Source organism: Balaenoptera borealis, assembly GCF_965194805.1.
Source record: "Balaenoptera borealis genome assembly, chromosome: 17".
Classification (NCBI taxonomy): Eukaryota; Metazoa; Chordata; class Mammalia; order Artiodactyla; family Balaenopteridae; genus Balaenoptera; species Balaenoptera borealis.
In genome coordinates, this window is record NC_138876.1 from 69,854,924 (window position 1) to 69,869,743 (window position 14,820).

General features: G+C 36.2%; 1 protein-coding gene across 11 annotated transcripts in view; it reads right to left on the minus strand.

Annotated features, from left to right (window-relative positions):
• The window catches only part of PREX2 (phosphatidylinositol-3,4,5-trisphosphate dependent Rac exchange factor 2), a 298,158-nt gene that overhangs the window by 90,914 nt on the left and 192,424 nt on the right, over window positions 1-14,820 (minus strand). For 10 of the 11 annotated variants that reach the window (XM_082363375.1, XM_082363371.1, XM_082363367.1 and 7 more), the window contains 6 exons: window positions 13,826-13,920; window positions 12,952-13,034; window positions 12,152-12,242; window positions 11,348-11,476; window positions 5,499-5,540; window positions 1,415-1,632 (listed from right to left, as the gene is read on the minus strand). In XM_082363375.1, the coding sequence (XP_082219501.1) occupies window positions 1,415-1,632; window positions 5,499-5,540; window positions 11,348-11,476; window positions 12,152-12,242; window positions 12,952-13,034; window positions 13,826-13,920 (658 nt within the window). Of the gene's footprint in view, window positions 1-1,414; window positions 1,633-4,674; window positions 5,325-5,498; window positions 5,541-11,347; window positions 11,477-12,151; window positions 12,243-12,951; window positions 13,035-13,825; window positions 13,921-14,820 lie in introns of those variants that run through there. The other variant, XM_082363369.1, reaches the window with a different exon arrangement.

Consider the following 14,820-nt stretch of genomic DNA (forward strand, 5'->3'; position numbering starts at 1 on the left):
TGGCCATTTTATATCTTCTCTGGAGAAATGGCCATTCAAATCCTTTGCCTGCTTTTTAATCGAGATGTCTTTTTATTCTTTAGTTTTAAGGATTCTTTATATAGTCTGGATATGTCACTTACCAGATGTATGAATTACAAATATTTTCCCCCATTCCTTGAGATTTCAAATAAATGTACCAGCACTTGACTAGACAATGGCAGTTTTTAAGTAAGAAAAGAATAGAAATGAAGCCTCATTCATTAATTAATTTGTTCAACAAACACTTAAAGCCTACCATGCATTAGGAAGAGGGCATCTTATCTTACATAATTTTTATTTGATAGGCAATGATTAATTAGTATTTATTTTGTTTTTAAACACTTTTCAAGTGACTTATTTCAAAGTCTTCATTAATTAAATCTTTCTTATTTGGTTATATTAGAAACCAAATAAAAAATTGATCACCCACATGGAGTGTATAGAGTCTTTTCAAAAGAATCTAATCCTGTTCCTCTGAATTTCACTCAGCTGAATGGACTTCCTTACCGTACCATTCCAGAACTTTTTATGACCTTGCAGTGCAGCAATTACCCCCCTGTCCTCAATACCATTGAAGAAAAACATTATTTTGATGTATAAACTCATATACGTTCGTTTAAAAACTCAACCATGTTACTTGGTAGCTCCATTTTCTATGTGTACTTTAACAGATAAAATAGCGTCTCATGTTTCAAATCAAAATTATATTTAACACGCACCTTAAGTTTAAATAAACTGAACATATCTGCCTTTATACATCATGACAACTATCAGAACCACAGGAAGTATATGTGAAAAAACTCTAAGTTCACCACAGTTTTATCAAATATTTCGAGATGCTTTCTTCATCTCCGCTGTGGACAACTGATGCATAAACACGGAATATTTTATAGTAATTAAGGCAGTGTTCTTAGATTTAACAGGAAAAACATGCACACAAAGGAAGGAAATAAAATCATTTAACACATGCAAATTTTAACCAGATTGTCAGACAGTATGGCGTGCAAGTTGTCAGAGCTGTTCTAAGAGCATGTTCCAGGACATCAACCTCAGGGGGAGCTCGGGTCTCATGGCAGACTCTTCCTTCTGGACTGGAAATAAGCAACCGCAGCAGACACTCTTTCCACTGCTGACCTTTCTCGGCCGGTGCTTAGGGATACAGGAATTAGTAACAGATGGAGGCTTTCTCAGCTTTTAGCAGCCACTGAGAATAAAAATCAGGAAAGGTATTTCCACATACTTATTAGAGCTATATTTGCCCATGGAAAAACATATCCTTTTAAAGGAGCTGGATGATTGTGGATACAATAACGAATAACCATGTTTTAGCGGGAATAGGTCCCAATGTACGTTCCAGTTGACACAGCCAGTGGGAGGCATTGTGGTTCCTTACCAAGTTTGGTGACAGAAGTGACTGAAAGTGAAAAAGAACTCCTGCATTTGCTATCTGGTCCAGCCACCTTCTGCTGGCTTCCCAAGTTTCCATCTCATTTTCCTTGCTGTTGTCAAACATCTGGTTTAAGGCGGCCATGAGCTGCTCGGAGAAGGCACAGACTGTGGCCACGAGACTCTGGCAGAAAACCATGTCTCTTCGGAGCTGTGTCTCACTGTCTGTGATCCAGGAGAACATAAAGGCAGTTTTGGAAAATGTCATAGTTGAATAAGACCAATTCATTCAGCATTTGCACTCACTGTTATTTCATCCTTTCCCTAAACTCACACCATGTGAAAAATGTGAATTTGAGCTCTATTCATGAGCACATACGTTTGAGCAAGTATGCCTTTTAGAAAACACTGAACACCCAAAAATGTTAGAAACATTAAGCTCATTTTTCTTAATTGATATTGTAACTTTATTTTGCGATCACTAAATTGTTTTATAAAACCCAATAAAATAAGGCTTTATTTTATTTACTTTATTTTTCATGACGGAACACAATTTGCACTGGTGCATGACACTTTCCTAAAGAAAACTCAAAGTCCAGTTTTTCAGTTTGTGCTGGTAAATGAAATACAATATTATTAGTACTAAATTTTAAAAAATTACCTAGTAGACCTATTCAAATATTAATGTGAAACACACATGGGGAAGAGTATCATGTCCAATTGCTTGTAATAATATGCAAATCTGTATCTCCTGAAGTCACCTATTCAACTTCATAAGGTATAAACAGGTCCAGTTCATAAATTCCTATATTTTTTTGAAATAGGTAAAATATTTGCAGTTCTAGCATTAATTGATTTTTACTAGCATTCTTATTCTGCAATTAACTGGACTTTTGATTGACCCACTTTGAAGGTATGTTTACCCTGTGAATTGCCAGTCCTGGACCTCAGGTTTTTCAAATGGAAAGCAGCTGTGCCCCTGAGAACCTGATCCCAAAGGGTTCACTTCTCTGGGGCGTTGGATATAACACAAACTACATAAACAACATGAACACCAAGCCATACATTCTGTACATTGAGAAATCTCTTGTACTAGAGGAACAACACAGGTAAATATCATCATACTCCCAAAAGTGTACTGAATATTTTGAGGGCTCAGAATCTTCCGAAATGAAGAAGCATTGTCAATAATTAGTGTATAATGTAGATAAACATGCTGCCTTTACTCAGCAATGAGTTCTTGCTTTATTGATAGAAAGGCATAGTTTCTAAGTTGTTTACCAAGAACATGGAACACCTGTTTTTAATGACCGTCAAAGCATGTGTACACATAATTGCTGCTTGTTACTTAGTTTCACTGTTAGTAAAAGCTACTCTTGAAAATTTTGTTAGAAACAGGGTTAAATATTAAAAATATTTAATTATATAATAAAAATATTCATTGACTAGGTTGAACTATATGAACTTGCTGTTTCAGTAGGTCAACATGACTGAATATGGGAATTCCACATAGTTCAACCTGTTGATTTAACTAACAACATGTGTTAGACATTTAAGTAGTTATATACTATGTGCCCGTTCTAATAGACAGAAAAGAGCGTTTTACAGGTCACTATAAAATGGCTAAACTGGGAAAGAACTTTGTCCAATTCTCAACTAAGAAAAAAGCAAAACACTTATTCCGTTGTGCATAATTTCTAACTGTGTGTAGACATTCAACAAATATTTACTGAATGAAAATAATGAACCAGTAGAGTAACTAACAAACAAATGAATTAAGTGAAATGAAAATGTATGAGCTCATTCTCTGGCTTCTTGAAATGACCGGATTTAGTTTGACTTAAAAGGGTGATTCTTGGTCCATGGGCCCTCTGGCTGAGGGCCACCCTCCTCCCCTCAACACCCAGCAAACTTGAAATCATTCTTCAAGAGTCAACTCATTGAACTACTAAAATATTATCTTCCTTTGGGGAATGTCCTCTCTCCTTCAGGAAGTCTGTGCATTTCTTTCTGCCCCCGCAGGTCTGGGGGTGTCTCCCCCTACCGAAGGGCTAATGACCTAGCATTGTGAGAGTTTGCTCACGTGCTTGTCTTCCCCCAGGGACCGTCAGCACATCAACGCCCGGGGAAGTGGCATATCATGCATGTGATTTATCCTCAGGGACTTGAGAGACAGATAATCTGCTTTCAACTTCCCATTCTGCCAATTTTAATCTATACAATTCTAGGTATCAGATCCCTATTCGTAAAATAGGGGTTATTCCTACTTCTTAGATCTGTGATGAAGATAAATGAGATAAAAACATTTAAGCACTTAGCAAGGTGAAAACGGACAGTGATGTTATCATGATTCTTCTTTTCCCTAGCATCTAGCATGGTGCCTGGCACACGGGTGCTCAGTTTTATTGCTAAATAGAGAAGGAACATCATGATAAAGAAAGAAACCCAATAAGCAAACTTTCAGCAAAAACATATAGGTCTTTTCCTTTTAATTATGCAGCTGTTCGAAAGTCACAAGTGTCCATCCTTTACCAAAGCTATTCTCATTCCTCATTTTTATCAATAAGAACTACAGCAAGAATCACAACAGCTGCTCCCAGCTTCTAGTAAAAGAAGAAAAGCAAGTTCTGTTTTTCTTGACAGCTTGTTTATTTTCGCCAAGTAAAAATTCCCTTGTAGTGGGAATACACTCGAAACAAATGGATTTTTACCTATCAAAGGCTTCCGTTTCATTTCAGTATTTAAGCACCTACTTAAATTCATCTTCTACAGACATGTTTAAAAATATTAACACTTCATTTAGTCTCAACTGTTTAAAAAACTCAAATTCCATTGTAAGCTTGCTGATCTGAAAAGAATGAGATGGTTTCTAGACATGCAAGTAATCTGTCATTATTCTGAGATTGTAGGGGAAAGAAAGCAAAATAAACAAAGAAACAAAAAGAAGAGATCAGAGAGAGAGAAAGACAGGAATAAAAGACAATTAAGAATAATGTTTAGCAGACCCAGTCCACCCTTTTCAAGTGAAAAGCATAATTTTATAGCCAACAATATGGAGTAATTTGGCTACGTTTGGTATCATTCAAATGTAACAAAGAAAAAAGGAGTAAATCAAGTAGGAAAAAAGGAGAATTATGATAGGAATAGAAAAATGAAATTGAAATCAAAATAAAAACAGCCATCTGAATATTAATAAATAAAGCAATGCATTCCAGGACCATTTCTGGAACTGGCAGAACTAAGTCTGAATTTCAAAACTGCACCTACTATTTATTTATTCACCCAGTAAGGCATCTCTACGCCTAATCTTCTAGATGTCCCAAAATATGTGTTGATTGACTACCATGTGCTAGTTATTATTCATCTGCTTGAATGTAGATTTCTTCACCTTTAAAACTGTGGAAACAATAATAATATTCTTACAGAGTAGTTGTGAGAACTCAGTGAAATCCATAAAAATGAGGTCCATCGACTACACTGTCATTATTAAAGCTCAAAAAATGTAAGATACTTTTGATATTACTACTCAGTCAAAAAGCAAAGCAAAAACCAATCATCAAAAAAAAAAAAGGCCCTCTTGGTTAAGTTGGCTCATTCATTCGTTTATAATTTAAATTTTCCAAGTGTGACAGACTGTAAAAGTGCTCACAAATTCTTCCCCTCTCTGTGTCCATGCCCTTGCAAAACGATTTCAGATTGAGAGTCCTCCTATCAAAAGCACAGTCTGTTTCTCCTTAAATCTGAACCCGCCTACATCCTTGTTATAAAAAAAAGTTAGACACAGTTTCACAAAAAAACCTATTCGTACAATTAACTTTACCAAAACCTCCTCCCTTTCTCCTTTTAAATTATATTTTGTAGAAATGTACATTTATATGTTTTCATGTTTTTAACCTTTAATTGGAAATGAGCATATGTTTTATCAAAATACTATCTAAGTATTTTTTTAATCTCTGCAAGGCTTTAGAAAAGGTAGAGATCATATTTCCATCTATTTTGTAAACAGTTGAAGACATTGCCTTCATATCATAAGACATCTAAGGTCATGGGCTATAATAATCTCAAATAGTAAAAATATTGTAAAATATTACCTGAATATTCAAGAAGAGCCAGGAGTATCCTACACTTTACCTCTGCAGAGAAAGAAAACATACCAGTCAGTTGTTCAGTCTTTTTCTGCAACTAACATCACATTTTAATTGTGTAGTAAAAATTAGCACAACCTTATCATATTCATTAGATAATAAAAATTCCATTTACTTGACAAGCTATTTTTGCCTATCTACCTATATAAATTCTACCCATTGCTCAAGACCCTAAAATCTCTTCCAGATCTGAATTACATGAGCCTATGAAACACCATTCAAATCCTGCTACCGTTGTAGGTCATCATTAGCTGTTGTAGCTTGCATGGTGTTCTCTAAATACCTACAGCTATTATGGTCTTGATCAATAAACTGTCAAACAGTATTTTTAAAATTTAAACTTTTAAAAATTATATATACAATATATAAAGAATATATGTAATATAATATATAAATATATATTAATAAATATGTGTACATTATATTGTGAATTATACTGTGTATTAATATTAGAAATATATGTATATATTGTGGTTTTCCTATCTGTAGGTCAAGATACTGCCCTAAAAGACAGAAAAATACTAAATATTTCCAAATACTCTTCTTCTCACCCCATCCCCACACAGGGCCAATCACAGATGTCTGATAAATGATGTGTATTAACATCATACTGATTGCTATGTGCCCAATGAGCTCTGTGTCCATTTGCTTCCAATTGGTAAATAGTTTACTTGCAATAGGAAAATATTAAAACATAAAGAGTTCCTTTATGTAACCAAGATTATGGGAAATAAAAAAGGCTAGGTTGTACCCTATTCTAAATAGGTTCACAGCAGAGTCACAGCAACAAAAGTAACAGATAAGAAACGCAGGAGATGCCTGAAAGGGCATTAAGTTTTACAAGTGAGACACAAGAACAAATGGATTTCAGAGGCAGAAAAGTACACTGGACTGAGTCAGGAGACCCATCTGTTACACACTAGCTTTGTCATCTTCAGTACATTGTTAATCTACTTTTGAGTCTCAACTTGCTCATTCATAAGTGATAATAACATCTGTCTTATCTATTTTATAGGACTGTGTATAAAAAATAAATGGGAATATATATTAAAAGCCTTGGAAAATTATTTAAAGTGCTGTGTACCTGTGAAGCACTATTATTATTGTAACCTGGATATGGCTAAAATTGGAATAAATTTTTTTAAGAGAGTCTCAAAATTTTTTAAATTTTCAAAGTTCATTGTCAGGGGACTAAGTACATATCCTAAGAGTGGGAAATAGTGCTAGCAAGGGAATAGAGTAGAGAATAAATGCCAAACATTCAACAATCTAGCATAGAAAAGGTTTTATTATATCATTAAGAGATTGAGATTGGGATACAATTGGAAAGCCCTATTGAAAAATGGCTTTCAGCATCAGATTGATGAGTTTAGATTTATCTAACAGAAAATAACTCTAAGGCTCTGAGGCAGGGTACTGAACATGATATTTTAGGAGAATGAATCTGGTGATGGTGTATATGAACCAGAAAAGATAGAGACAAGGGATTAGCCAGAAAACTATTTTAGTAACTGAAAAACTGAACAGACTTTTGAATGAAGAAGAAGAAGAAGAAGAAGAGGAAGAGGAAGAGGAAGAGGAAGAAGAAGAAGAAGAAGAAGAAGAAGAAGAAGAAGAAGAAGAAGAAGAAGAAGAAGGAGAAGGAGAAGGAGAAGGAGAAGAAGAAGAAGAAGAAGCTCTTTAGGATATTAGGACAAAGGCAGAGAAAAAAATGAAAAAAAAGTAGGTTGCTAGAAAAATAGGAGCTTTTAAAAGGAGTATAATTTTTGTAGGCAACAAAGAATTGAATTGTCACTAACAGACATTTGAATTTAAGGTGATGGTGGATCCAATTTAGATGTGTGTTCTTCCCCACACCACCAAGCAACTCTTCAACCCCAGTTGGGTGTCCTAAGATTCAATTCAGTTCTGACACTATCTACCTGTAGATCCCACAGGATGACGGCTCAGCCCCACAGGACTGTCTCCCCACCCACTCACCCTCCTTCAGACACCAATCACAAGTCCAGGTTGTCATCTGTGCTTCTGACCAACTGGCTGTACACAGGAGGTTCCAATGATCCCCTCCTTGGGTTCGATTAATTTGCTAGAACAGCTCACAGAACTCAGAGAAACATTTTACTTACTAGATTACCAGTTTATTATAAAAGGATGTAACTCAGGAACAGCCAGATGGAAGAGGGCAAGGCACAGGGCAAGGCATGGGGAGAGGGCACAGAGCTCCAGGCACCAACACAAGTTCACCAGCCTAGAAACTCTCCAGTCCTCTCCTTTTGGGGTTTTACGGTGGCTTCATAACAGAAGCATGGTCGATTAAATAATTGGCCATTAGCAACTGAACTCAATCTCCAGCCTCTCTCCCCTCCCTGGAGGTCAGGGGTGGGACTTAAAATTCCAACCTTCTACTCACAAGGTTGGTTCCCCAGGCAACCAGCCACCATCCATAGGTGATTTCTAAAAGTCACCTCATTAACATAAGAAAAGACAGCTTTATCCTCTCATCACAGGAAATCCCAAGGGTTTTTTAATCTCTGTGCCAGAAAAGGGGATGAAGATCAAATATATATTTTGTATTATAAATCACAATACCACAGTAGGCTAACCACGTAAAAATATCTTCAGTTAGCTGACACTGTGATTCCGTCACTTAGCTGAGGAATTAAGGAGGAGATTATCTTAGTGATACCACACAATGACTCTGTCCCCCATTTAGTCCACTATTTCTTCTGCTCTCCTCTGCCCTCAGTTTACAGGCTTTGAGTGAATGGCCTGCAGTGAGATAACTTATGAATGGCACTGGAACAGTCCCTCCTACATAGAGACCATACACTTATTATACTTTGATATCATATTTGGTATATACTTGCTAGGATATTTTGAAATCAGAGATGAAGGAATGATGGGGTTTGGAACATGCTACCCCCAAATACGGCACTTTGGCACATTGAATTATTTTAAGCTGAAGGAATCGGAGAAACAGTGAGGGCAGGAAGGACTCTCTGACCACCTCCCTCTTCCCCGGAAGCAGGTCATCGGCTGCTCAGGAGAGCGATACCCAAAGGAAAGGAGCATCCTTATCTCCAAGGAGGGAGGGGTGCCAAGAGGAACAGGCCTTGCAGAACCCCCCCAGGTTACTGCACTTAGCTCATATACCCTTTTGTCCTATAACATTTTTCCAGGACTTTCTACACTTCTTCAAACCTAGTATAAAGACACTCAGGTTTAACCTTTTCTTCTGGTCTTCGTTTCCTTATGAAGGCTCCCGTGTTCATGTGAAAATTATAATAAATAAATTTATATGCTTTTCTCTTGTTAATTTGTTTTTTGTCAGACTAATTTACTGGGAGAGTTAAAGAAAAAAAGGATATTTTTTTCCTCCCCTACGGGAATATCAGAATGGGGTCATCCCAGCTGTACATATACACCATGACATTCCGGCAAGGTAACATTATGTTAAACTTCCAGCCCAGACGTAACCTTCCATTAAACCAATCCTTCCATAAAGACAATTTGGGAAATAGAATGAAAACCACTTTAACTTGAACAGGATGAATTCATGCTGAACGCGTGAGGTTACTTCTGAGTTTGTCCACAGAGCAAGCAGCTGATTACAAGGATCCCAGCGCTGCTGCTTCCACCCCATAGAACAGGACCAGACACCACACAGATCACCAGGAAATGGTAGCTTGTCCTCTCCCTTGATGGTCCACTGAGCTGAACTACGGATTAATTGTTTTTAAAGACTCACTTAACACGGTGACAATCACAGCTCTTACCCAAAGAGTAGCTGCATCTCTCTGAGACTTGCAGCCAGGGATGCAACTTAAATTCTGCCAAGAGCCCTCCCTCTGTTGACTCTATTGACTGGAGGACTCAGCACAGCCAGCCATGCTCAATCAGCTGCTGGGCTCCCATGACCAAGAGTGGCACTAATATTCACAACATCTATCAATCAATCAATATATGTAGACAGTTGTCATCGCTATGGCCGCTCATTGTGAAAAGAAGTACTGAGTATATAAGGCAGGACTTGAGATGAAAATGTAAAATTCTTTAAAAAAATACCTTTTCAAAAAATAAGTTTTTTGCCCTGCATTAGAAGTTATTTTCTTAAAGATAAAGCTCTTCAAAAAACAAAACAACAAGTTTTAAGGGTTTCTTTGTTCCTGATTGATATTGCATTTATTCTAAAAACAAATATAATATAAACAGAAAAAGTCAGAGATGATGAGAATAACTGCATTTAGATTCACAAATTATAACTTTTAGGAGTGCTATGACACTGGCATCCACTCAGCGAAAACACACCTTTTACTCAGTAGAGTATATGCTTAAATTCCTTAAAGCTCACAGCCTTTAAAAATATGTTTGTCATTTTTGCTGTTCATTATTTTGGGGGGTTTTAAATTCAGACTTTTGATTGAATGGGATGTTATAATGTGTCACAAATAATCATTATATTTAGCTACAAAATAGATACAGTCAAGAAATGCAGTTGTCAAGAATAAAAGGTTTCATCATACAATAGAATTGTTGTGATTTATTTGGAGCTTTCCATATCTGTACAAATTTCTTCTCTATTGATCTCTAAACAATATCTAAGCTGTTGTACTTGAGTATATTTCCAGGCAGAAGACTGGGTAATCACAGAACATTTACACCATCCCTGTCGTTTAGTGAATGAAGACACTGAGGCACAAAGGAGTGACATCACAGGCTCAGACCCTACAGGGTGTAAGAGCTGTCTTCCATCAGCAAAGTATGCAACTCTCTCTAATTTACCCTAAAAAAATGGTAGTGATGGGTTAAAAAAAAAGTGGGTTATGATGTTAGTTCTGCTGAATAATATTTACCACATCCCAATGACATACAAATGATGGGGGAATACAGCCGTAATATTTATTGTACAGGTTTCTCAACCTTAGCGCTATGGACATTTAGGACCAAATAATTCTTTGTTGTGAGGGACTGTCTGGAACCTTGTAGAATGTTTAGCAGCATCTCCGGCCTCTACCCACTAGATGCCAGTAGCATGCCCACGATTGCGACAATGGAAAAATGTCTCTAGACACTGCCAACCACTGTTCTAATACTGGGAAGAAAACCACTGATTTAGACATTACAAAAAAATTAAACAAATTTCTCATTTCATCTTTTTCACCACAATCACTTTAGAAACTCTCAGAATTTTCTACTTAATAACTCTGACCCTAAACAACATGCAACAAGACTCACTGGAGTTGTCTTGAAGTTTTTTATATCTCCAATCAGAGGCTGTATCAGTTATGGGAAGTTGAGTAGACAATCTCATGCTAGTTTATAACAATCAACTTAGACAAACGCTTCTGAAAGAGAAACTTAAAAACTAATGATGCAACCTATGTCATTATTTTGATTCTCATAGACTAAAAATTGATTTTGCAGACTTTCCATGAAGTATAGCTTCATACGTTTTGTGAACCCTTTAGAAATTTTTCTGATACTCTTTCATGTTATAAAATATGAAAATCCCTCCACGTTCCACTTGTCTTCCTAAGAATGAGCCCTTACTTTATTGCCTGAGAATATTTTCCGTGATACAGTCCACATCATTTAGATCCTTGGAACACAAGGTTCTGTCATCTTATTCCTTCTTTCCCTCCTCCGCCTTCACTCACCCTTTTCAGTCCTTTTATTTTCCTCCTAACATGAAAAACTTCAAAAAGTAATCAAGGCATGACTAAACTTTTGGGTTTAATGGGTTTTTAAATGAGTATTGCTAATGTCATGGTATGTTCTTTGCTTTTCATCCTGACCTTCAACAAATTTTCTGATGTTCTGAGCAAGATTCCGGACACTGCTGGGAAGATTCCAAGGATCTTGCTTGATGTGAAGCCTTAACCTTTTTGGACAACTCAGCTTTGGTTCCATTTCCTGCTGAAACTCTAAATAAACACAGAAAAGCTCTCTTAAGTCTCAACCATTTACCAGTTCACAAGCCCATAAACTGCAGAATCCTCTTTCTTTCATTCCTGTGGTCCTAGGCTATTATCATGGTAGCAATTTCTTTAGCTCTATCACAGGAGAAAATTTGTTAAATCTAAAACAAAGTCAAATCTTATTATTCTCTTTTTACAAATGTTTAAACAAAGGAGCAAATTTAGATAAAAACTCTATTTCAACATCCTAAACTGGACGTCAGAAAGTGGAAGCTCTAGATCTTGTTCTGTTTGCCAACCACCATTCCCAAAGCCCCTCCCCCCATCACTGGGCTACCTACCACCAAGTAGGCATTAAGTCTGGTTTCAGCAAAAGCAACTCAACACTTATATTTCTTCAATTAACTCATTCGGTTTGGCCCCTACAGGCACTAAACGTTTTAAACTTTCAAAGAACTCTAAAAGGTCTTGATTTATATATATATATATATATATATATATATATATATATATATATATATATATATATATTCAACAGTTATCCAAATAGAAGTAGTATTAAGTGAATTTTGAAATGATCACCCAGAACTTTTTTTCTCATGCTATGCTTTTGCTTCATGACTATACTGTCTCCCACTTTTGTTTCCCAATTGCCTCCAACAATTACTTTGTAAACCTTACCTTGTAACCCTCGACCTGGTGTCAGGTACTTGGTTTGCTCAAAGGCCCTCACAACAGCTTGGCCTTTCAGGAGATTGGTAATGGAATCCACCTATCATAACAGCAGAGATTTCTGGGAGTTACATAACTTCTCGGTATTTCCAAAAGTCAATCTTGTAAAATACTTTTTTCCTCAAAGCAACAATTATTTTTGAAATTCCATGCTGCTTGCAAAATCTATCTTTAAATAAAATATTAGGATAAACTCACCTGATAACATTTACAATATCTCTTACTATCCTACCATATATTCATACAAAATATAAATTTTCTTTGTAAAAGAAGTAAGAGTCCTAGAATTATTTTTAAAAAACACCTAAAAGTTATCATAATCCTTTTCGAAGTGGTAAAAGCTTCTACACTATGAATTTTGGTTGTGGATATAAATTTTTTTAAAAATGCAAAATACCAACATGAGCACAAGACAACCCTGTGCTTCTTGAGATTAGGAATGAAGTTGAACAAGAAATGTCATGGAGGAATCTGAAAACCCACAAAGAAACAAATAATGAACAGAATAACTCCCGTTTGTAGAACACTTTATAATTTTCTAAGGACTGTGAAATACTTGACATTCTTAACAGTCCTTTGGGCTAGCTGGCTGAAGGAATCTCTTTTCCATTTTAAGCTATAGAAATTAAGGTACAGGGGATGGAGGAACAAATTCCATTCTAACTGCAAACTCCTTTCACTATGTCTGAAAAACGAATTTCTGACAGTTTAGTCTGTGGAAAAAATACCCACAACTGTCCCAACTGTACCTGGCTGAAAAGATGCTCAAGGCAACTGTGTATCTTGTCCTGTTTATCACGAGAAATGCGAACATTTAGGGGAAGCTCATCACCTAGATATTAAAAATAAATCATTCATCTTATGTTTAACATTCCAAAGCATTTTAATGTCAATAAAGTAAAAAATAATTAAACACTAGCTCTTATTCCATACATTAGTTCTCATGTTCAGAAAAAGAATTCCAAAAGCTTTAATAACTATTAGGATATCAGATTATTGCTCCTTCAAAACTGAGATGAAAGCAGAGGGTCTCACAGAAACAATCCTGTGGTACCCACATTAATGATTCTTTCACATGGTGAATTTTTCTAATGGTCAAATAGTTGGAATAAACTGCATATCTCAAAATTGAGATTTTTTCCTAACTCGATGGAAAGTCTTTTTCTTAACACACACAAAATAAAACATGTATAAGGTATTTATATCAAGCAGTGTTTTTCTCATCACCCCCTTCCCCACTGCTCATAAGGCTAGCTCAGGTGCATCTGCTGCCTTCAAATCCTGCTTCAAAGCCCATCCCATCTCCTCACATGATCATCAATGCCTAATATCCTAGAAAACTTGTTTCTTGTGTACCTATCATACAGGTACCACGTAGTAACACAGAAATATCATAAAACATCATTTATTAACATAAAAATTAGTTTGTTTCTTCCATCTCTTTAAAAATTCACTGTTTATAATGGGATTGGGAAGCTGACTTTCTCAAGCATGTAAAACTGAAAGGCAATGTGTGTGGCCACCGAAAATGGCTGATGAAAGGTAAAAATGAGTATGGATCAAGCAAATTAATCCCTTAGGTTCGGCATCATCAAAGAGTCCGCGTGCCTTCACCCAACGCACCTGAGTCCATCTCATCGCTGTGAAAATACGAGCTGCACTGGCTACTGCAGATGCTGGTGAAGGAGGTGATGGAATTCCTATTGCTGTTGCAGTCGCTGCGAAGAATGAGGTACGTGTCACTTCAGCAGTGCATCTGGCAAAGTTTCCCTGCCACTTCTTACTGGATAAACTTATTACGTCACAGTTATATGTGTTAATATGCTTTACAGAAATTTATGAGAAAGATAAATTTGTTCAACTCACATTTTATCTTACTTTAAAAGAAATTATTTTCAATTCGATCATATTTCAAATTTTCTTGTCATATAATCTAATCATAATTGAATTTTAAAACGCATAGCTATTTACAGGAGTCAAACCAAACTTAAAATTCGTTACAATCCATTTGATGGTATATGCTTGTAGTTGATTTGCTAAGAGTGACAAAATCCTGTTTCAAGAGCTCTCTGCCTTTCAACCCTTTCTAGTAACTTAAAGGATAACTTATTAATGGCACTCTGAGCTCCCACCCCTCCCCCGCCCCGGGAAGATGGCACCTCGTCTCCACCCCGGAGCCCAGCACAGGGCACCACACCTGCTAGCTGCTGGATAATGATGAACATCAAGGGAAAGAAAGTTAGAAATGTCTGTGTGTGAATATGGACACATGACAGATTTCAGAAGTAGTGCAGGAGACATAAATATTTTTTTCTCTCAGAATAAGTAAAAGGGACTTATTTAACTTTAAATGTACATTTAAAATTTCTATTTTACCCTAGAGAGAACCTGAGAGTAATGTTAATTATCTGATAACTAGAATTTGAGGGAAGAAAGTATTTTTAGATCTGTCATTTCCCACTGGAGAGAAACCACAGGTTCTTATTAAAGAGCATACTGGTCTCCTTAGAAGCTAAAAAGTAAGTGAAACGGTAAAAGTGGTTAATTTGTTTTATATATCATTAAATTTCTAGGAATAATTAACTCACGTATTCATTAAAATCCTTTTCACATAGAAA